At 44.3% G+C, this 21066-nt stretch overlaps 1 protein-coding gene and 1 long non-coding RNA gene across 2 annotated transcripts in view; one reads left to right on the top strand and one right to left on the bottom strand.

Moving 5' to 3' along the window:
• Positions 1-151: 151 nt before the first annotated feature.
• On the bottom strand, positions 152-20814 carry LOC114058532. Its single transcript, XR_003571467.1, has 3 exons — positions 20803-20814; positions 19766-19772; positions 152-536 (listed from the first exon to the last, which is right to left on the bottom strand). It is a non-coding gene; the product is annotated as an uncharacterized LOC114058532 (long non-coding RNA).
• The window catches only part of RMND5A (required for meiotic nuclear division 5 homolog A), a 20877-nt gene continuing 2140 nt past the window's right edge, over positions 2330-21066 (top strand). The window contains exons 1-6 of the mRNA XM_027885990.1: positions 2330-2584; positions 6854-6996; positions 13131-13265; positions 13442-13542; positions 17924-18090; positions 18796-18961. Coding sequence (XP_027741791.1) covers positions 2443-2584; positions 6854-6996; positions 13131-13265; positions 13442-13542; positions 17924-18090; positions 18796-18961 — 854 coding nt within the window. The 5' untranslated portion in view covers positions 2330-2442. The remainder of the gene's footprint in view (positions 2585-6853; positions 6997-13130; positions 13266-13441; positions 13543-17923; positions 18091-18795; positions 18962-21066) is intronic.

The raw sequence follows: 21066 nt of genomic DNA, 5'->3' as shown, positions 1-21066 counted from the left end.
GACCCCAGGGTTAACACTACTAATTAACAGCATTAAACAGTCATCAGTCAGTTCTGTGCTCACAGAACAAATGTTACAAATGTGAAGAAAATGGAGAACATAAATTCCACCTTTAAACAAAAACCCCACATGGGGATCTGCTTTTAAATAGTTTTGGCAGCAAAAGTATTTTTACTACGATTACAAGCAAACGAGCCCAAATCCTGAGAACTGGGACAGCCACCTTCCCTTGTCAGGCAGCCAAACCTGCAGTCTTTTTATCTGCTGCCCCTTGATAAATGGCAAGGATTCCCTCTCCTCCCCCACCCTCTCCTAAGAGCAGTTGCTGACTGTGCAGCCTGGGAATACAGACAATAATCTACTTTCCAGATTCCATAGGGAACATTTTGAAGTCAGTAAAACCAAGGATTTAAAATCTTAATTTAATCCCTTACCATGTTAAAATATTATACTTTCTCTTTTTCTTGAGTTTATCAAGATACAGTGTAGCAAACTAACATTTAAATGACCCGAAGCCCAGTTTTCCTAAGAGCCAACTCAACCACGGAACGGTTCGGGCTGGGCGGGACCGCAACGCCCACCCAGTCCCACCCCCCGCCCTTCGGGTGAGGAGATCCCGGTGACCCGGCGGTGATTCACGGGGGAATTTGGGGAGCTTTTCAAGCCCGACCCCCCCCTGCTCAGGGTCAGCTGCGGCACCCGAGCAGGTGCTCAGAGGCTTTTTACAGTCGCAGCTGCACCTCGTGGCAGTTTGATTTGCCCAGCACAGAAATGGACACGAATCAAGGACAAACCAACTTACAGGCGCAGAACAGATTAATTAAGGCTTCAAATAAAGACACTTTCTTTTCCCCAGGCAGTTCATATTTTCTATTTTTGTAAAAGGGAAAAACGATTTGTTGCCCACCTGGAGAAGATAAATCTCTGTTTAATGTTAATAAACAAATAAATAAACAAATAAATAAATAAATAAGGAGACCTTGCTTGAGTGTGCTGAGGTGAGCAAGGAGGCCACAGGACTTCACAAATTAAACCACTGTGCTGACCTGTGAAACCAGAAGACACATGATGTGTTTAAACATAATTCGTGATAAAAACTATCCAGTTCCAACTTCCTGACCGTGAAAGGGACACTTTCCACTAGACCAGGTTGCTCAGAGCCCCATCCAACCTGGCCTTGAACACTTCCAGGGATGGGGCAGCCACAGCAAGCTGTGCTAGGACCTCACCACCCTCACAGGGAAGGATTTTTTCCTAATATTTAACCTAAACCTCTTTTCAGTTTGAAGCCATTGTTCCCTGTCCTTTGTCTATTTACATGCCCTTGTAAATAGTCTTTATCTTTGCTGTAAGTTCCCTCCAGGTGCTGGAAGGCTGAAATTTTTCCCCGGGACCTTCTCGTTTCCAGGCCGGACAATCCCAGTTCCCCCAGCCTTTCCTCACAGGAGAGGTGCTCTGTCCTTCTGATCAGCCTGGTGGCCCCTCCTCTGGAGCTGGTGTTCACCAGGTGGAATCCGAGCTCAGACATCTCGAGCACATTTTTTCCTCAAGCCGCCGCCGTTCTGATGCGCGACTTCAGCCTTTAACTCAACACGAAACTTTACCGCCCGGGAGTTTACCGACCAATTAACAACCCGACGACGGGCTAAACGCTCCGCTGCCAGCACGGCGCTTGTTTACAACCGCTGCTCCGTGTCACTCGTGCGATGTGTGAGGTGGATGCGCTCCCCGCGGCCTGGCTGGGAGCGAACCCCTTGTACCCCAGGGGTCACCCCAGCGCTGACACCGCACCCACCGCGCGGCCCTGAGCCACTCCCCCGTCCCGGGCGTGACAAACCCGGCCCCAAGAGCTGGCTGAGCCGCTCCCCGGCCGCAGGGACGGCACAGCCCGATCCCAGGAGCCGAAAGAACCGCCGAGGCCTCCCCGGGCCCGGCTCCCCCTAAGGCCTCGCCGTTTCCATGGCAACGCCGCCCTGAGGCCCCCGCGCCGGGCTGCCCGCCGCGCTGCCTGACCTACCGCCATCCCCGCTCCCCGGACTAACTCCCCGCGCGCGCCGCCCGACCGGGAAGCCCTTCCCGATCCCACCGGGAACACCGGGAACAGCGGCGGGAGCAGAGCGGGGGGCTGCCCGCCGCGCCGCCTGACTGAAAAAGAAAAATAACAAAACGCCCCTCCGGAGGCTCGGCGGAGGTTCCGGGGCGGGGTGTCCGCGGCGCTGCCTGCGCGGAGCGGCGCGAGGTCCCCGCGTGTCCTCGGCGGTGCCTGTGTGGAAGTGCGGCCGGGGCCGCCCAGGGCCGGGGCCGGCGCTGGCGGGGGGCCCGGGGGGCCCGGCCGGGGGGCGGCGGGACGGGCGGCACGACCGGCAGGAGGAGGAGGCGGAGGAGGAGGAAGATCAGCAGGGGCGGCAGCAGCAGCAGCAGCAGGAGCGCGGCCCGGCCGCGATGGACCAGTGCGTGACGGTGGAGCGGGAGCTGGAGAAGGTGCTGCAGAAGTTCTCGGGATACGGGCAGCTCTGCGAGCGCAGCCTGGAGGAGCTGATCCAGTACGCGGGAGGGCTGCGCAGGGAGATCCTGCAGACGGAGAGTACGTGGAGAGACACCCCCTCCTTCCCCCTCCCCCCCGCACCTCTCCTTCCCTCCTCTGTACCTCCTCCGGGGGGAACCCCCCAAATTTGGGGTGTTGTGGCCCCAAAACTTCGGGCTGTGTGGGGTGGGGACCCTTCCAGGGAGAGCCCCTGCCCCGAGGGATCTGCGCTGGGGGGCTGAGCCGCGACCAACCCCCGGAGATTCGGGGCTTTTCTGACATGGGAAAGTTAAAAAGTGGGAGCGGGGGAGGTTTGGGGTGGATATTGAGAAAAGGTTCTTCACCCAGAGGGTGTCTGGGTGCTGGAACAGGCTCCCCAGGGAAGTGGTTACAATACCAAGCCTGACAGAGCCCAGGAAGGATTGGAATGATACTCAGAGGCACATGCTGTGACTCTTGGGAATGGCCCTGTGCAGGGCTGAGGCTTGGGCTGGAGGAGCCTTGGGGGTCCCTTCCAACTCAGCACATTCACTGTGATTCTGTGATGGGTCTCGGCCCTCCTGGGCCTCCCCTGCTTTTTTTGCGCTGCCCAAGAGGTTTGTTTATTCCCGATCAGCAGATCTGGCATGACCCTACTCGGGGTGTTCATAACCCTTGATGTTGGGTTACAAAGGGGTTGGTCACCCCGGGCCGGCCTGACCTGTTTGGTTTGGTGTTTTGTTTTGTTTTTATTATTTTTATTTTTTCCCCTCGTATTTCTTTTCTTTTTTTTCCTCTCTCTTTTCCTACGTCCCCTAAGTTGTGTTCGTTCCTTCGCTTGGGGGCTCGGGTTTGGTGATGTTTAGGGTAAGCAGGGAGTAAACACCGGCCCTGTCCGTGTGTCAGCTCGTGTTGGGCACTCGCCGGGGCTGTAAACACGGGACACTTAAAGGTTGTGAAATCTCAGAGGTGGAGGCCGGGCCGTGTTTTGTTGATGGAGTGGGAGGGAGCTGAAGTGATTTACCCGGGACCACGCAGGAAGCCGGGGATTAAAAATAGGAACTTGCCGGCTCCTGAGCCCAAACTTGGGAGCAAACGTGCCGCTGCTCTGCTTTTTGCTTTTGTTCGGTTCGGAGGAAACGCGTTTGCTGCGGGTCTTGTGCAAACGCAGGTGCAAAGCTCAGTCAGGAGCGTGGATAATTCCAGGAACGCCAGCAGGAGTGTGCTGGAGCTGCTCCCTGTGTACACAGCAGTTTCTATGGGCAGCAACCGTGGAATTCTCATTCCGAGGCGTTTGTTTGGGATGAAAAAAAACACCACGATTGGTGTTTTTGACACTGTTTTTGAACTGCGTTTCAAGCTGCTGTTTGTGCCGTTTGGAGCAGTCTGGGCTTGGGCATTGAGGCCGGTCAATAAAATGTGTGTCTTCACAATCTGACCTGGCCTGGAGCGCTCATGGTGTGACCCTCACGCTTGTGTTGGTCTTTGCTGGGCTGTAGAGGTTTGTCTGGGAGAATCCCATTGCAGGTCCGGAGCTTCTGCTCTCTTTGTGATAAAATTAAAAGAGTCCCATGTGGGATTCCTTCAGTGTCCTTGTTGAGTTTTCCATCCAGGCTTGGATTAGCAGTTTTTGGGGCTGTCCAGTGAAGGCCCTGGACATACTTTCAGCGCTTACCAAGTGGTGATGCTGTCCCAGAGAGCACATCCCAAAGGGAACTTTCTTTTAGTAGAATGAAGCCACTATGTTATTAGTGCACACTGAGACATCTGGGGACTCCTCAATTTTGGCATCTGAGGGTGAGCTGGCTTCATAGGTAGCAAAATTATATTTTTGTGGGGGTTTTTTTGTTTGTTTGTTTTGTTGTTGTTTTTTGTTTTGTTTTTCTTTAGCATGTTATATATCACTTTCTAACAAGAACGGGTATTTGCAGCTTTTATAGGCTGTTTCCTGAGGATTTTTGAAAATTGGTAGTGTTGAAAGCAGCCGGATAGCTCAATGTGGAGCTCTGATTCAGGGGTATGGACTGCAGAAATATGCTTGAGTATGCTATTTTAAAGGAAAAAAAGGAAGAGAAATGAAAACCCTCACTGCTGAAGAAGAAGTTAATGCTGTAGGACAAGATCTGAGAGCAAAGATGCATGAAAAGACCTTAAATAGGCAGTGGATATAAAAAGGAAGTGGGTGGGGAAAAAGAAACCATTAGAAGCTGCTTTAACCTCTAAACCGTGGGGTTCCCCCATCCCCCAGTCTCTTAAAATGTCTTTTTTTCATGTTAAAGCCTGAGGACAGACCAGCCCTATCTGTGCTCAGTCCTGGGAGGGGGAAGGCAAAGTTTGTTTTTCTTCTCCCTTCCCCTCATACATCTGTCTTTCTGGGGCAGCCAAGGCAGGGCTTGCATATTCCTGGATGGTATAAATGTGTCTGGCTGAGTAAACTTGGCTTTGGGCTCTGCCTTGTGCCCAGTGTCTGCTGGCCAGTGTATTTATTTATTTTTTTAATTGTGACTGTAGGTGTTCGGCTGTGGTGTCCTGTGAACCCTGAATTACCAGGAGGGCTGGTTCCAGGCTCTCTCCTGCTCATTTATTATGAGCAGCTCGTAGTTTGGTTGAAACTGGAAGAGAGGGGTGCAGAGGGGAAACCTTTTACAGCTCTGATGACTTTTCCCGGGTAGACATTTTCATTGCTTTACAGGAGTTGGTTTCTGCTGCAGTAAATGTCAGGGGCCAGTAATTCACTCACTTGCTTGGCCTAAAAGCAGTTACCCATGTGGGTTGTTTGGGTTTTAGCTTAATGGCTCTTCTTGCAAAAAAAAAAAAAACCAAAAAAAAAACCACCAAAAGTGTATTTTAGCTTCTCTGTTCATTGCAGAGTGAGTGTTTCCATTTTGCATGTTCTGTAATCTCTTGGCTGATCACTTCGTGGTGGCAAAAGCCACGAGACAGTTAAAGATCCTTCGTGTGATTTTACACGTCTGTCATAAAAATTAAACAGCAACTGAGAAATACGGATATTCTTAAAATAATTTTAGGAGGTGAACTCTATGTAATAGCTGAGCGAATTTTTCATTTGTAATTCGGGTTGCACAGAGTCATGGAATTGACTGTTTCAATCCTTGTTACTCCTCACCCATCCACTAGAAAAAAAAATAAAATAGAGAGCCCCATTAGCCATTTGCCTGGGAGGTGATCGTTGGCTTCATGGGACTGGAGGGGGTTAAAGCTTTTTTCTTTCTTGAAAGCTGTGGCTTTGTGGGGCTGGACAGGAGCTGTTTGCTTGGTTAGAGGTGAGGTGAGATAGCTCAGTGTGCAGCAACAGAGGGCAAGGTATCTAGAAAAAGTGCCAGTGGAATCGTTATCCGTCCCCTGTGGTCGCATCTTTTTTCTGGATTTCCTTTGCTGTCTCCAGAAACTGTGCTCTTAATATGCTGCTGAAACTAAAAACATGTTAAAATAAGAAATCAAAAAGGAACAAACTTTAAGAGTAAACACGTTTTCCATTAAATCAAAAGCAGGAAGAAAGGACTGGGGTAAAGCACTGAAAAATGTATTTTTTCTGTTGTTTTTCCTCCTGACTAAATCTCCTGAGTGACGTTTGAAGCAAGGCACAGAGGGTGTAAACTGTGAAGTGCCGTGATGGGGCTTGTAAAGCTTTCCTGTTTGTTATTTTGTTCACAGAATGGGTTGTTGGACATCAGCTAAAAATGTCCCAGTTTCTAGAGAATAAATCTCACAGCAATGTCCACTGGCCCTTCATGGGCTGCTTCTTATCCATAGAGGGGAACTGGAGGGTGGCTGGCTGAACTTCCAGAGGTGTTTCCGTGAGTCAGGAAGCAGAAGTTTGATACAGCTCAAACACAGTCCAACAGACGTGGGTGGTTTGTGGGGCAGGAATTAACTGGACTCTGATTAATCCACATTTTGCTTGCACCTTGTTGTAGTTAAAGGTGATGTTCTGATGTACCTTCGGGGTCTGTCTGAAGGAGAACTCATCCTGTAGTAGCTTCAGCAGCTCTCTGTTATGCCCTGAGACATTTGTGGATTGGGTGTTCCTTTGAGGTGTTTATTCATACACCGTGACTGAGACACATGAGAACTTTACATTAATTTTTAAAACTGTTGCCCTTGTTCACTGTTACTGTGCCCCCAGCTGGATTCCCAGTTCCCCAGGTGAGTTTTCACACAGGTGAATTCCTGTCTTTTTTGCCTCCCTTTGCACTGAGATTGCTTTGCAAACACCCCCTAGATTGCATTTCTTTTTTTTGGTACCACTTTTTATATGTTGCACGTTAAGAGATTGGATGTTACCATTTGTCTGTAACAAAGTGAGTAATTTTCCTCTCTTTTGTCTAGATCAAGATGGAGACTTGTCAGGGACGATTTCACTTGTTATGACGCAGTGTTGTAAAAGAATAAAAGACACAGTCCAAAAACTGGCCTCTGATCATAAGGACATTCACAGCAGCGTATCCCGAGTCGGAAAAGCCATTGATAAGGTACTTATTTTGTGGTTTGATTGTATTATAGCATCAATTCTGTGGCATGTGCTCTGCTTTAGAAAATCTGGATTTATCCTACAGTCAGTCTTAACTAAATCTTCCCGACAGCTACAGAAGCAGAGGTGAGACAGGGGGCTGTGGAGTGCTTGCTTTTAGAACTTACTGCAGACAGAGTATTCCTTCTGGGGGCAGCTCAAATCTCTTCATTTTTGTGAGAACACTCCCTGCAGATACTACAAGACTTAGTATATTTTGTATTTTATTGGTTTAGCAGGATGGTTGTTTCAGTATCTGTCTCAGTAAGAAATACTGTGATTTATATATATAATTTTACTTAATTGTCAGTAGCAGGTAACTCAGAAGTGCCTTTTTGTTCTGGAAAGCAGGACAAGTGGCTGCCTCATCCCTGGAAGTGTTCAAGGCCAGGTTGAATTGGGCTTGGGCCAACCTGGTCTAATGGGAGGTGTCCCTGCTCATGGCAGGGGGTTGGAATGAGGTGATCTTTAAAGTTCCTTCCAACCCAAAGCACTCTGTGATTCTGTAGGATCAGAGAATTTTTGAAGAAAGACGTTTTGTACATATTTCAGGGGTGTTGTTGGTTTTGGGGCTTAATTTTATAAGACAGTCTAAATGTGAGTAGAGTAGATTGAACATCTTGTAGTCTATTGTGCCATAACAAATAGGGCAGCTTATCTTTGGAGCTTTGCATATGAGGTGTTCTGAGATGAATTCCAGGTTCAAGAATAACTGGGAATCTGAATATTTTTGTAGGTAAATATTAACAATTTTTTGAATTGATACTACAGTGGTACTATATATATACTTTCAGGCCATGCTTTTCTCCATCTGTGTTCTCTTCTCTATTCAGGGAGTCTTGTGCTTGGGTTTTTTCGACATTCTTGTGATAGTTTCACATCAGAACATGCCTCTGTTGACAGGGTCTAAATGTGTGGTTTGAGGTGCACCTTATAATCTTATTAAGAAAGAGGCCTGTCAATGAGTCTTTTCACCTGAACAAAGACATTTGCAGCATTACCCCATCCCGATTTATCCTTTGGGAATCTCATTTAAGCTTTGTTAGTAATGATAATCTGTTAAAGCACAATCTAACAGTAGTGTGGTGAAGGAGCAAAGTACTTAATGCTGCATTATTGGGCAGAATGTCCTTGAAAATGTTGTATTTTTCGCTTTTATGTGTGGCTGACCATCATGGAGAGCTCAAACTTTGTAGTAATAACTTTAATCCACACGTCACTTATCCAAAGCTTAAGGATGCATCTGTCTCAAATCCTTGCTGCTGCACCTAAACCAATTAACTAGAGTAAAATTCCATCCTCATTACCGGCTTGAAGCCTGAAATAAATCTATGTAATCTTGTCCTAAGTTTTAAACTTTCCTATTCTGCTTTAGCAAGTGGACTTTGTGCAAATACGCTTTTGGGTTTGGCCAAACCTTCTTCATTTAAATCCTCTGAGGTAGAACAGCCCCAGGTCACATGTAGAGGGTGTGAATGTCCAGTGGAAATTGGGGATAGTATTTCTTACAAGCCAGAAGAAAACAATACTTGCAAGCTTAAAGCATTTTAGGCTTGAGTCTGATCTCCAAATTGCTGTTTTAGTTTTCATGGGAATGGAGTTTTTCCAGTATTATTTCTGTCCCTCTGTTCTAAGTTTATCTACTATTTTTATTTGAAAAGGGATAGATGTAAATAAAAATCAATTTTTAAGTTTCCAGTGTGTGGTTTTGTGAAACAGTAGCAAGGATCTGGATAATCCTTTCCTGCTCTGAGCCTGTTGAGTGTCAGGAGGGCTGTTTAAAAAACGAGCTCAACTTGCTGCGTTCAGTGCGCTCCTTCCTCTGGATTTTCAGTCTCAGTGTCTGTGGTGGTTGGATTTAAAGACTGGAAGCAGTGGGAACTGCATGGGGTTCCAGTTTGCTTGTAACGAAGGGTGAAGTTTTATGAAGCTCAGAGCACAAGTTAGGATTGTCCCCTTAAAATACAGACTTGGTTGAGCTTTTCTTTTTACAGCAAGCAGCTTGAATTTTGTTGGTCTTCCCCAACTGCTAGTCAGGGAAGTACTTTAAAATGTGCCTTGGCCTGTTTGTCAGATGAATACGTGAAATGTTTAAATCCAGGTGGAATTCAGCCTTTCCCTGAACAGTGACATTTGAAGGAAATCTTCCATATGTAGTTAATGAAATTTCCCTGTGCTGCTGGAAAATATGTTTGAAACCTGCCAGCAAAGTCTTCGTTGGCTCCCATAACCTACTGGAAACGCCCTCCCCCATCCCTTCACCATAATATGCTCAAGCTTAAACCAATAGAAGTAATTAAGTGTAATTGATGTAGTGAATTGATTCTCAGCACGTTTCTGGACAAAATACTGCTGCTCCCAAAATAAAACACTCATTAGAATGTAAAGAAGCACAGCCCTCGCCTTGATTCACGAGGTTTGACTTTTGTTTCGAACTTTATAGACAGATTAACGTCTCCACAGCACTGCTTGTGGTCTCCCTGGCTGTGCGTGCTCAGGCACAACAGATAAATGTAACTCATTATTTTGTTGCCTGGTTTGAGATTGGGAAACGTGGTAATGCTGGTGCCAGTTTAATGTGACACAGCCAAATGACAGCTGTTACTGAATGTGGAATCAACAAACTTCCTCCTTAGCAAGCCCAGCTTGTGAAAGAACTTGCTGTATTGTCTGCTCGTGGCAATTTCGCCTTAAATTTCTTTTTTTTCCCCCTGTTTTGAGGCAGGATTGTACCTACGTGTAAAGTTTAGTGTGGTCAGGTTTTAAGCTTAACCTTTTTTCGTAGTAGTTCTACGTGGATCACACGCTTCTGATTCATGAAAGGTTCCTCTCTCTTCCGGAGAGCATTTTCTCCTTTGAAAGGAATTGTTTGCATCCAGTTTTTTTCTGTATTGTACGAGCATTTGCTCTGCTTCCAGAACTCGTCCATGTCACTGCTGTTCAGCAAGTTATCAGGCACCTCCCTCATCAGCGTCCCTGTAAATCATTCTGGAATGATTTGAATTCATCTCAGAGCTTTTTTGATGGGCTGGTCAATGTTTTCCCTCTAGCAGCAATCTGTCTGAGTAGCGGTTAAATGCCTTCATTTAGGAATAAGTGGAGTAAATGGCAGCTCCCTTCGTTTTTCCTCTCAGAGTTTGAAACCTGTTAAAAGGCCAACATTTTAATTAATGCTTTGGGAAGGCAAACTTTTACCTAAGTTAATGTTTGTTTCATGTAAAAACTTGTGTATGAGCAAACTAAAAACCTTTACTGAACTTAGTATAACTGTGAAGAATGGGGCTAAATAAATACAGAGTCTTGGCAAGTTGTGCTTTATCTTATGTGCAAACAGACTGAACAGAGAGGGTAAACAAATATTTGATTCGTATTTTGGGTCAGAATTCCGAAGGGAAGAATGGACAAAATAATCTCAGCTGAGGAATGAAACTGTCCTTAATCATCATCCTTCTTCATGTTGTGATGTTAGGAATAACATAGAGGGTTGGATGTTGGTTAAAATGGTCCATCTTGTGTTTGTGTGCATCTTGAGGTCCTCACATTCTAGCAGTTATTAGTAGTGTGTTGTTTCACTGGTGTTTGATTGGTGAATTTGGCACGTAATATTTCTAAATTTTGGCCCTGGACTTACTAGTTGGGCTCTTAAAAACAAGGTTTGTTTCTCAGGAGTATTCGCTGACACTTAGGTTGTTTTGCGCTTTTCAGGTTTTAAGCTTTCCGGAGTTTTTAACTTGTGGAATTTATTTTAACTTTTGAAATCTTATTAAACCCCACGTGCTGTCAGTTAGCATACTGTTAGCATTTAGAAAACAAAACTGAGGGGTGTGCAGTCACCAGCAGCTCATCCATGCGTGGCAGTTATGAAATACATAAGCCAAAGGCAAGTGGTAATTTGTTCTGACATGTGACAGTCACTCACTGTAATATGTGCAGTCAGTTCCTGAAGCTCCTCAGGGCCCAGAGGAGGCAGAGCTGTGGAATCCCACACTCACCTCAGGAACCGTTTAAAACAAAACAAAAAAGTTATTGGAATGAGAACCTGATCAAGACAGGGTTGATCAGAGAGTGACTGAGGGGAAGTGAAAAAGCTTGAGGTCCTCAGGTTGTGCGATGTGACTTGAATCTGCAGCACGTCCAGGTTGACACGACTCGTTACCACCTTCTGTGGGAATTAAAACTCTTAACTTAGGATGGGGTTCACAACAAGATTTGTTGTTTCAAAAGAAAATGAGTATTTTGTGAGGGCACGGAGCTCCACTGCCCCTGTCCCCAGGCAGCGAGGAGGATGTGACAATGTCTGAGGCATGGGTTCAGCTTGAATGTTTGGTAACTGCCCAGAAGAATGAGGTTTCTGCTTACAGGGTTATACAGCTTAAAGTCAATTACTTTTAGATTACTGCTGATCTCCACCCTGGAATCTAAGTACCAAAGGCATGCCTGTGTATTCTGAATACTGCCCCTGATATTGCTTTAGTGCGTTGTTGATGGATTTGTTACCTACTGGTGGTGTTTAGACACTGATAATAGGAATCAGCAATGGTGGTGAGCCTTTAGGGATTCAAATAGTTGGCACAAATAAGCAAAGTATTATTAAATCTTTAAGATGCTTAAGTTTTTCAGGATACAGCTTAAAGATGAGCAGCATGGCAAGGAGCTTACAGGGTAAGATACCCCAGTGAAAATGTTGTTAAATGTGAGATTTGAATCAGTGGGGATAATTTAAATGCTCATTTTGCTCCACCATCTCGGAGAGATGGAAGAGACAATTTACTGCACTTAAGGTTTTTGCTGAAAGTTTGCTGAGAGACCTGAAGGGAGGGGCGGCTTTGTAGCCGTGGCTGAGAAGGCTGCCCCTTTCTCAGGATGCAACACAGAGCAACATCAAAGGAGCTGTGAAGGTGCTGATGAAGGAAATAATTAAGTGGTGAGTAAAAGGAGGGTGCTGTGTGAGGCTGAGCTGTGCACAGGAAGGCAGCTGGTGCCAGCTGTGTGTTATCTGCCGTGACAGAACCCTGTGTTTGTGCGAGATCGGCACTCCCCTGATGCCCAGGGCTGTGGATCCTCACGGAGCTGCAGCTGAAGCGCTGCTGTTTGCACTGAACTCCTGATTTCTGAAGTTCCTCCTTGGGAGAGAGCCCTGGAGAGAGAGCCACGGTGATCACATCAGGCAGCAAGCAAGGCGCTGGCTTTGAGACTTCTTATTTTGCAGGAGCTTTATTTTAGGCAATGGAGGAGGATTTTTATTCAAATGAACCTGCCTGCCCTCATCACAGAACATGTTAGCAGTTAAAATCCTGGTTTATATCTTGGATTGGAACAAATGTTGCTCTCCTGCTGCCAAGAGGCACAGTGCCAAGCAGTGCCAAGTGTTACCAGAGAGTCACTGTGACAATATCTTTAGTTATTCCTGGAATATGTCCATAGGCCACTGGCCTAAAAATACACAGCAGCAGGATCATCTGGGTTAGAGCTGTAAAAGATCTCTTGGACTTTCAAAGCTCATTCTCTTGCTGGGATGTTGAGGTCTTCAGAGATTTGAATTTCACTGTTGTTTGGGGGTGAAAAAGTGACTTTTTCCTTTCTCAGCGTTGTCTACCCCCCTCCCCCTGTTACATAAAATAATCTTGAGTTAAAACTTTTGACTCCAGTTTGGAGTGCTGCAGTGACAGTGGTGCATTGATAACACTGTCTTGATACTGGTGTGCACTTTTCTGTTCTCTGTTTTCTGGACATTTTCAGTTTTCACATACGGAAAAAGGTTTTTCTGCAGATACTTCCTTCAGAAACACGTCATGGGCTGGAAACCGCTTTGCTAGTTATCTGAATTTCTAACTTTCTAGCTAGACTTGTAATTTGCCAGTTCCTTACAGTGAATAATATTCAGACTTGAAATGAGCAAGCCGAAGGATTTGTTCTTCCATACACAGGAGATTCTGAAGCAGCTGACAGATGCATTTCACTTTGGAGGTAATTGAGGCCAACTGAGTAATAGGCACAAGGCATCAGGGTGGAGACACAGGTGTCCTGCATAATTAAGGAAAAATGATGTGGGGTGATTTGTTCCAGCCCATTAACTGATAATTTGGTGCGTTTCAGAACTTTGACTCGGACATCAGCAGCGTGGGGATAGATGGGTGCTGGCAGGCTGACAGCCAGAGGATCCTCAACGAGGTGATGGTGGAGCACTTCTTCCGGCAGGGAATGCTGGATGTAGCTGAGGAGCTTTGTCAGGTAAGGATGAGTGTGGGTGTTGAAGGTTATGAGCTGCGGAAAAGATGCTCTGTGTTACCTTCCTTATTTGAATGTTCCAGGTCAATATTTAAGCTGTCAGAGAACCAACAAATCAATCTCATTGTGTTTTTCATGCTTTCATTAAAAACTACCTTTTTTTTTTTTTTTTTTTCCAGGAATCTGGTCTATCAATAGATCAAAGTCAAAAAGAACCGTTTGTGGAGTTAAATCGAATATTGGAAGCATTAAAAGTTAGAGTTTTGAGACCTGCACTAGAGTGAGTCTACTCATTTTTTTTCCTCCTCCCCCCCTTCCCCCCCTTTTTTTTTTTAACAAAAGGGACACCTGTTAGTGGGATTTCTTCTGAACAAAACAATTCAGTTAATGTAAGACAGTGGATAGTGATGACTGCTCAGACCAAAACCAAGTCTGGGAATTGCGGTTGTCTGAGATCTGTCAATCAGCCTTAGACCAGGATATTTCCTTGACCTCAGTAGACTTTACAACCCTTACACATGGTGCTAAAAGCAACAGTGAGGAGGGAAAGGTGATGAAATGTCTCAAGGGCTGCAGTTTTATGATTTACAGTAGTGTAAAACTGCACGCCATTTCAGAATGGCTTTTAACTTAAAAATAAGAAAGCCCCCAAAAAAACTCTCAGCCTAATTTTTTTAAGTTTTCATAAGCCTGGGCTGGTCTCAGAAATAAGAAAAAAAAAAACAGCCACAAAACACAAAAACCCAAACCAACCAACCAAAACAACTAAACCAACTCTGAAGCGACCTTTTAAAAACAGAAACCGTGAAACAAAAGCAAATTCAAAATTTCTGTGTTTCATTCCTGAGCGTAATTCACATACTTAAGATACCTTTTTTGCATTATTCACTTAAGTACATTTTCCTATTAACGAACATTTTCTTTTCCCTTTAACCTGAACCAGCAGAGGTGTCTCAATTCAGTGCTTTATTGGCATCTAATCCAAGTGCAGGGACACTCTGATACTCAAAGTTCATCAGCTAAATCCTGTGTTATGCCTCTGGGTCATGCAAAGTTTGACCTAAATAGCTGGCCTTCAAATAGAGTTGCACAGGTGGAAAGGTGGGGTGGTTTATTGCTGTTGAATTGGCTAAACCGAAGGGAAGCAACACTGCTGTAACAACTGAAACAGGATTTACTGTCAGCCACACCATGTGTTTCTTATAGTTCAAATAGCAAACGGAGCTGTTGTGAAGGATAATCCCCCAGGAACAGTAATTTGCTGTTATATCTGTTCCCTTGAAGCCCCTAAATTCATTTTAGCTGCAGTTTGCAGTGCTTTATGCCTTATCCATTGCTTCCTAGCTGTATCTTGTAGTTTCTGCAATGAGTTAAATATTTTTCAAACGCAGGAGAAGGCATGGTTGTCTGTCCTCCAAAGGAATTCTTATTCCAGCTGAATGGGCAGACAATAGGGTGTATTGTCAGCACACTTTGTGTGCTGGTCTCCCTCCCCCACCCTGTCTTATTTCTGTGGATAATGTTTATTCTGTTTAAACTGGACAGTGCAAGAGCTGTCTGCTTCTCTTTGCTGCTGCTGGGCACAGAGGGGCCTTATTTATAGTGCTGTTTATGTAAAAACCATAGGGAGGATGATCAGCATGTGACAAAATGTCGTGGTTTAGACATAGTTTTAACTCTCTGGTGTAGAAGATAACCCATGTCTTAAATGCCCAGTTACTCCTGATGTCAGTAAAGGGATTTCCCATGTTATTTCCTAGCAGATATGAGTGGTCAGGAGGAGGGATGGAAACCAGTCCTGGATGGGATGATCTCCGTATGATAGATGGCATTGTGGCATCGTGCTCTTTGGGCTAAAACTGGCATCAGTAAATGCAGCTCCAGGGGTGCACAAAGGAGTCCCAAACTGGCCCATGGCAGGGTCAGGCTGCTGACAGTGGTATTGAAGCAGAAAGGTGTCACACAAGGATGATTCGTTACAGTTCCACGAACCAGGAAGGGGAGCACAGCAGGGTTTATCCACACAAAATCGTGGAAGGTTGGGATTAAAACAGCAACCAGTCTCTCTGGCTCTGCCAGTGCTCTGTGCTTGTGCTGGGCTTAACTCAGTGTTGGAAACAAAACAAACACAAGTGGCTCCTGGTCGCTGCCATGGGAAGGGAGTTGTCAGCTTAATCACTTTTCCAATAGACTTTCAAACCCCTGCTGAGGTGATAGAGAGAAATTAGTATTTGTGTCTCAGAAAAAAATAAGACACCAACTGTATTTTTTTTTTTTTTTTTTTAGATTTTCTTTAATACAAATTCCAACACTTAAAAATGTGACACTTCAGATTTAAATAGAATATGAGTGGCCATAACTTTTTTGTTTTCCCTTGTGGAGTGTGCAGCTTGACTTTTGTAGATGCCCAGTCTGCCCCTGTACCATAAACTGTGTAATCTCTGTACCCCTTCAGGATCCCATTGGTTTCCAGTGACTTTTCTTACTGTAATTTGGTGATGCAGAGGAGAAATACACTGGTTTTTTTTTTTCCTGAATGGATTCTGGCCCTTTGGAGGTCACGTTGGGTCTCCCATGTGAAGGTCTGGTGGGAATGACTTGCAGGTTCCCAGCTTTTGTCTGTAATTTGGGAAGAGATGCTGTCTTCACCTCTCTCTGTAAACAGGAGGGTGCACAGGTCACTCAGAAGTGAAAGCACTTAGAGTATCATTCTGAGAGGAGGTAAGAAGACAGGTGATGTGATTACTAACAATTTTGGACAGTGGTAGAGAGTGTGTGGGTTGGATATTTTAAACCCCACTTGCTGTTTTTTTTTTTTGTTGTTTTTCCCTTGGCAGTAGGAACAGCGTGTCCCAGACCAAACACCTCAGGCCTTGCTCCTGTGGTTGCTTTCTTTTGATACAAATCTGTGCTGCCACTCAAAAGAACTAAAAATGGAAAGGCTGCCTAAAAGCTAATTTGGAAAAATAGGCTGGGCCTCAGCGAGATGAAGTGCTCTGTCATGTGGGTGTGAATATTGGCAGGGAGAGGACGGAGGCTCTTTTGATGCAGCAGAGATTAATATCTCATTGATGGGACTGTGGACTAGCCTTGGTGTTTATTTATAATTTTTTGTCCTTCAGCTACTTATTAGTCTGTGGTTGTTAACTTCAGCCTCTTGTTTTTGTAGCCTGGATTGAACTTTATTGCCACTATTCCTGGTTTAAACTGGGCACATTGATCATAAAAATACAGTTTAAAAAAACCCCCAAAATTTATAAAAACACCCCAAACCTCACCCACCCCCCATGGTTAGTGAGAGTGCTCTTCCCTCCTGGTGGAGATGACAGTGCTGACAGTCTTATGAGGCTGCCCATCTGAAACTGCTTTGAAATTAGGGACAGTAGGGCTTGTTCCTGGTTCAAAGGCTCCATTTTTCACTCTTTTCCTACTGAAAGGTTCCTGGGTCTTTACAAAGCCTTGTCAGTGAGGTCAGACCACTGACACTTTCACCACAACAAGTTGAAAGTGGATACTTGCTCATTAATGCTCTACCTTCTTGCTTTGAAAGCCTTATCAATATTGCAAGGATGCTTAATTTTCTCATTTTAGTATTGATTGAAGGAAACAGAAGCCTCACATACCCTTTTTGGTTTTGTTTGAGTTTGTTGTTTTTTTTTTTTTAAGGAACAGAGACTTCCTTCACTTGCTGACAAGTGAAAAGCTTTTTTCTTAATGGGTGAAAATACAGTGAAAGTAGTAGAACTAATTAACACTAATGAGAAACAGATGTACTGTAGAACATTGAAATTTGAGGTTCTTAAGAGAGAGAGTGGATTGATTTAGGCCTGACTGAATTAAGGAAAAAAAAAAACCTGAAACAAAACTCAAAGAACCTCCCAAAAAAACCCAAGAAAGGGATGGACGAATTCTAAATAACAATGTAGAATTTTGAAAATTCCAGTTCATTTTACCCAATGTGTGTTTGAGAATTCTTTCATGGTCTTTAGGAGCCAAACATTGGTGTTGTCTTGGTGAATGAGACACAGCAAGTGAGAAATATTCTTATTGTCCAAGTCGGAAATAACACAGAAAGCAAAGTTTATCTGGGGTAAAGTATGATAATTAGGCTGACTTCCCTTCTCCCACGGTGAGATCTTGATAATGTCTGTCTTGGAGGTCCCACAGATGCAATTCCCCTCTCCAGGGTGCACATACAAACAGAGTGGCTTGGAGAACATGTTTGGTGAATGAGGACACAGGAAAACGTTCTTGAAAGGCTCGCTCAGACTTCTTCAACGTGCAGCTGAAGAACTGTCAGTAATTGTTAAAACGAAGATCAAGTGTTGTTAATTTATATACAGCAGATTCTAGCTATTTCTGCCTTTTGTTGTGCCTGATTTAGTCTTGTCCTCCAGCCAGTGAGTGCTGAATTTTGCAGGTTTTAACCTCTGCAGCAGCACCAGAAGTACCACAGTCCACGTGTTGTGTGCCCTGTGTAGCTCCTTCACTTGTAAAGGGTCCTGCCATTTTCTGTGCTCTGTAGAGACTCTCAAAAGTTCAGGGAACAGTCATAGTTCCCTTGAAATAGAGGGTAGATAATTGTGATAATTTCACAGGGTGTAGGCTGGCACTTCATTCCTCTCGTGTCACGTCCCATTGTGCCTCCTCGTTTCTTCCAGGTGGGCGGTATCCAACAGAGAAATGCTCATGGCACAGAACAGCTCGTTGGAATTTAAGCTGCACAGATTGTATTTCATTAGTTTATTGATGGGGGGAACAGCAAATCAAAGAGAAGCCCTTCAGTACGCGAAAAACTTCCAGCCCTTCGCCCTAAATCATCAGAAAGGTACATTTTTTGGTCATGTTAAGGGGATTTAAAGCACTGGGATTTAAAGCACCTTGTAGTAAAATATTAATCATGTTCCAAATGGGCCTTACTCTGTTTATCAGTTTGTTAGAGGCTTCTTATTTTTCTATTTAATGTGTATAACCCGAATCCTTACAATTTGAATTGTCTTTTTTTTCCTCTTTTTTTTTTAAGGGGACGTAAATAAATGTGAATGTTTGCACATTTGCTTAACATCAAGGTTTTTGACTCTTTAAATAAATCCGTAGATTACACCTGTAATAGGCCTGTGCCAGGGTAAAGTGTTAAAAATGCACAGGAATGTTCTTGGAATAGTCATCTGCTATTCTCTGCTGCGTGGGGTAACACAAAGAGAAGTGAAACTTTTGAAAAATGGGGAACACGTGAGTTAAATGAACCATCTCAACCTGAGCCCAGTAAAGCCTATTTTTTGGGGGTAGTGTGTGTATGTCAGAAAGCTCACAAGAAAAGTAAAGCTGTTTGAAGCAGATTCCAGGGCAGCACGCCCTGCCTGCGGCGGGGCAGACAAATCCCCACTCAGTCCGCAGTGGAATGGAGTGTTCTGGCACAGGTGAGGATGTGAGTTATCAATACTGCCTGTTTTCCACGTGAGAGCTCTTAACTGCAGACACAAGCTTTTTGTTTGTTGCATAAAGTTATCTCCCTGCTCCTGGTGCCTCGCAGATATTCAGGTGTTGATGGGCAGCCTGGTGTACCTGCGGCAAGGCATCGAGAACTCCCCGTACGTCCACCTGCTGGATGCAAACCAGTGGGCTGACATCTGTGACATCTTCACCAGGGATGCCTGTGCTCTCCTGGGCCTCTCAGTGGAATCACCTCTCAGTGTTAGGTAACGCTGCTTTTCCTTTGCTTTTGCACGTTCGTTGTGGTTCGGTTTCTGTTTCTTATTGAGGACCAAAGAGGTGGCCTTTGGGAAGTGGTCTCGTCTAGCTTGCGTTAAATAAAAAGTATAATTGCATTTAGCTCTAACCAGGTTTGCAAAGGTTAGAAATCAGAGGTTCCTGTGTGTTAAGCTTTCCCACCCTGCACCATTGCAGCTCAAGAGTAAACGTTCCTGCATGGAATTTGACTTCATAAGTGCAAAAGATGAGGATGGCAATCAGCCAGTTATTCTCACAGCAAAGTTGTGACAACTGTCCCCGCTGTTTAACTGAAGAAAAAGACCCCCTAAAACTGTGGCCATGATTCTGTTGGCATTTGATAATTTTGGGTTTTAATCCACACATTACTGGTCTTCTTAGAAGAGTGCTTAAGAGTTATGTTGTGATTTCAGCTGCCAAAATTTCTGAATTGTTTGCTGGACCTCATTTGCGAAGAAGAAAGAGGCACTTTTAAACTCAGTAGCTAATTTGACAAACTGCAAGTCTGTAGGAGGCAGTTTGAAATGTGAAGGAAACCCAACCTAATCTCCTTTGAGCTCCAGAGATAAAACTGCTTAGCTGCTATTTAGCCTTTGCATGTCAATTCCCCCCATATGCACTCCTGATGTTCTCGTTTTTATTTCAGACATTAAATAGAAAATAAATTATATGTCTCTTTCTAGGCTAGCTATGGTACTTAGCAGAAGCTTCACTACCTCCTCTTTCTGGGGGGGCTTATTTTTTTTTCCTGTTTCTATTTACTGTTGTTAGACCTCTGTGCTTAGTTTAGAGCTCACAAATTGTCAAGCCTTCTGCTTCTCCTTTTTGCATCTCAGTCACAAAATACAACAGAAACAACAAAAGGAGCACTTCAGATTGTCTTTCTACAATAGACTTACAGGATTCATTTGAAGGTTTTTATAGATATCTGAGGCTTATATCTCTGTTTTCTGGCTTTCATCTTTCTCCTGTTCTGTTCAAATGAACAACAACCCTTTTCATTTTTGTTGCACGTGCACTGATGCTGCAATGCAGTTTTCAGTGCAAATGGCCAAGAGATTTTCAGTGAAGTGGAAAATCCCTCTCACTGGTGTTTGGAGGGCTTGGACATTTGCTTTGCTCCTGGTGTGGAATTGATTGCTCTGAAATGTGTTTACTGTATAGGTGGTATCAGTGCCCTTGTCATAAACAAGACTGTTCTAAACGGGTGTGACCTTTGAGTGCTACAGATCCTTTAGGAATTAAACCAGCATGAAGTGAAATCCCTGCTATAAACTACATTCTTTCTAGAACATGAGCCACAGGCACTTTTTTAAGGCTGATTGGTTTCTCCAATATTTATCTAATCCTGCACAGGCTCATGGTCTGAGTTCATGTGTAGAGACAGTGGGGTAAGTCTTGTAGGACGGGGGTTGTTGTTCAGGACCACAGGATACCGTTTGAATTTACTGTTTACTTGAAATGTTACACTTTTAAAGGGAGTCCTCAGAGATGTTTTCATACAGAACCATTAAAGAGTAATGCTTGTCTTTCTACAAATACCATCTGTCTGAACTTTTTCACAGGGTTAATACAAATTACAGTCAGGGCTGAAATAAAAAAAGCAAAGTGTAAGGATTGAAATGGCCAGTTGGTGAGGATATGATTTTGTTTAATTTTTTTTTTTTTTTTTTTTTTGTAGTTTAGGCAAGAGATCTGCAGATTTCAGGCATATTCCTTCCAAGTAAATCAGCCAGAATGTTCCTGCAGAAACATAGAAACAGTTATCTGGGAGGGCAGAGTGGAGATGAAGGGCATGACTTCTGCAGACAATAAAATTTACACAAATAGTAAAATAGTCTGCCAAACGAACAGACCAGGCTGTTCTTCTGTTGCTGGTGATTTCCAGGCCTATAGTACTGTCAATTAGACTTAAATCCATCAAATTATCTGTTAATTTGTGGAAACTCAGTGTCATATTTTCTTTTGTAACACGCTGAAGAATTTCCAAATGATGTTGTAAGTGCTGGTAATGCTCAACTCCCAGAGGAGGCTGCACTGTTGGGACACAGACTTTGGGCACTTTTATACTGCT

This window comes from Empidonax traillii, unplaced genomic scaffold, assembly GCF_003031625.1.
Source record: "Empidonax traillii isolate 1590-97213 ecotype Southwest subspecies unplaced genomic scaffold, ASM303162v1 scaffold175:size1888319, whole genome shotgun sequence".
In the NCBI taxonomy this organism is placed as follows: Eukaryota; Metazoa; Chordata; class Aves; order Passeriformes; family Tyrannidae; genus Empidonax; species Empidonax traillii.
The sequence above is the reverse complement of the archived record's forward strand: the minus strand, read 5'-3'. Positions and strand labels throughout refer to the sequence as shown.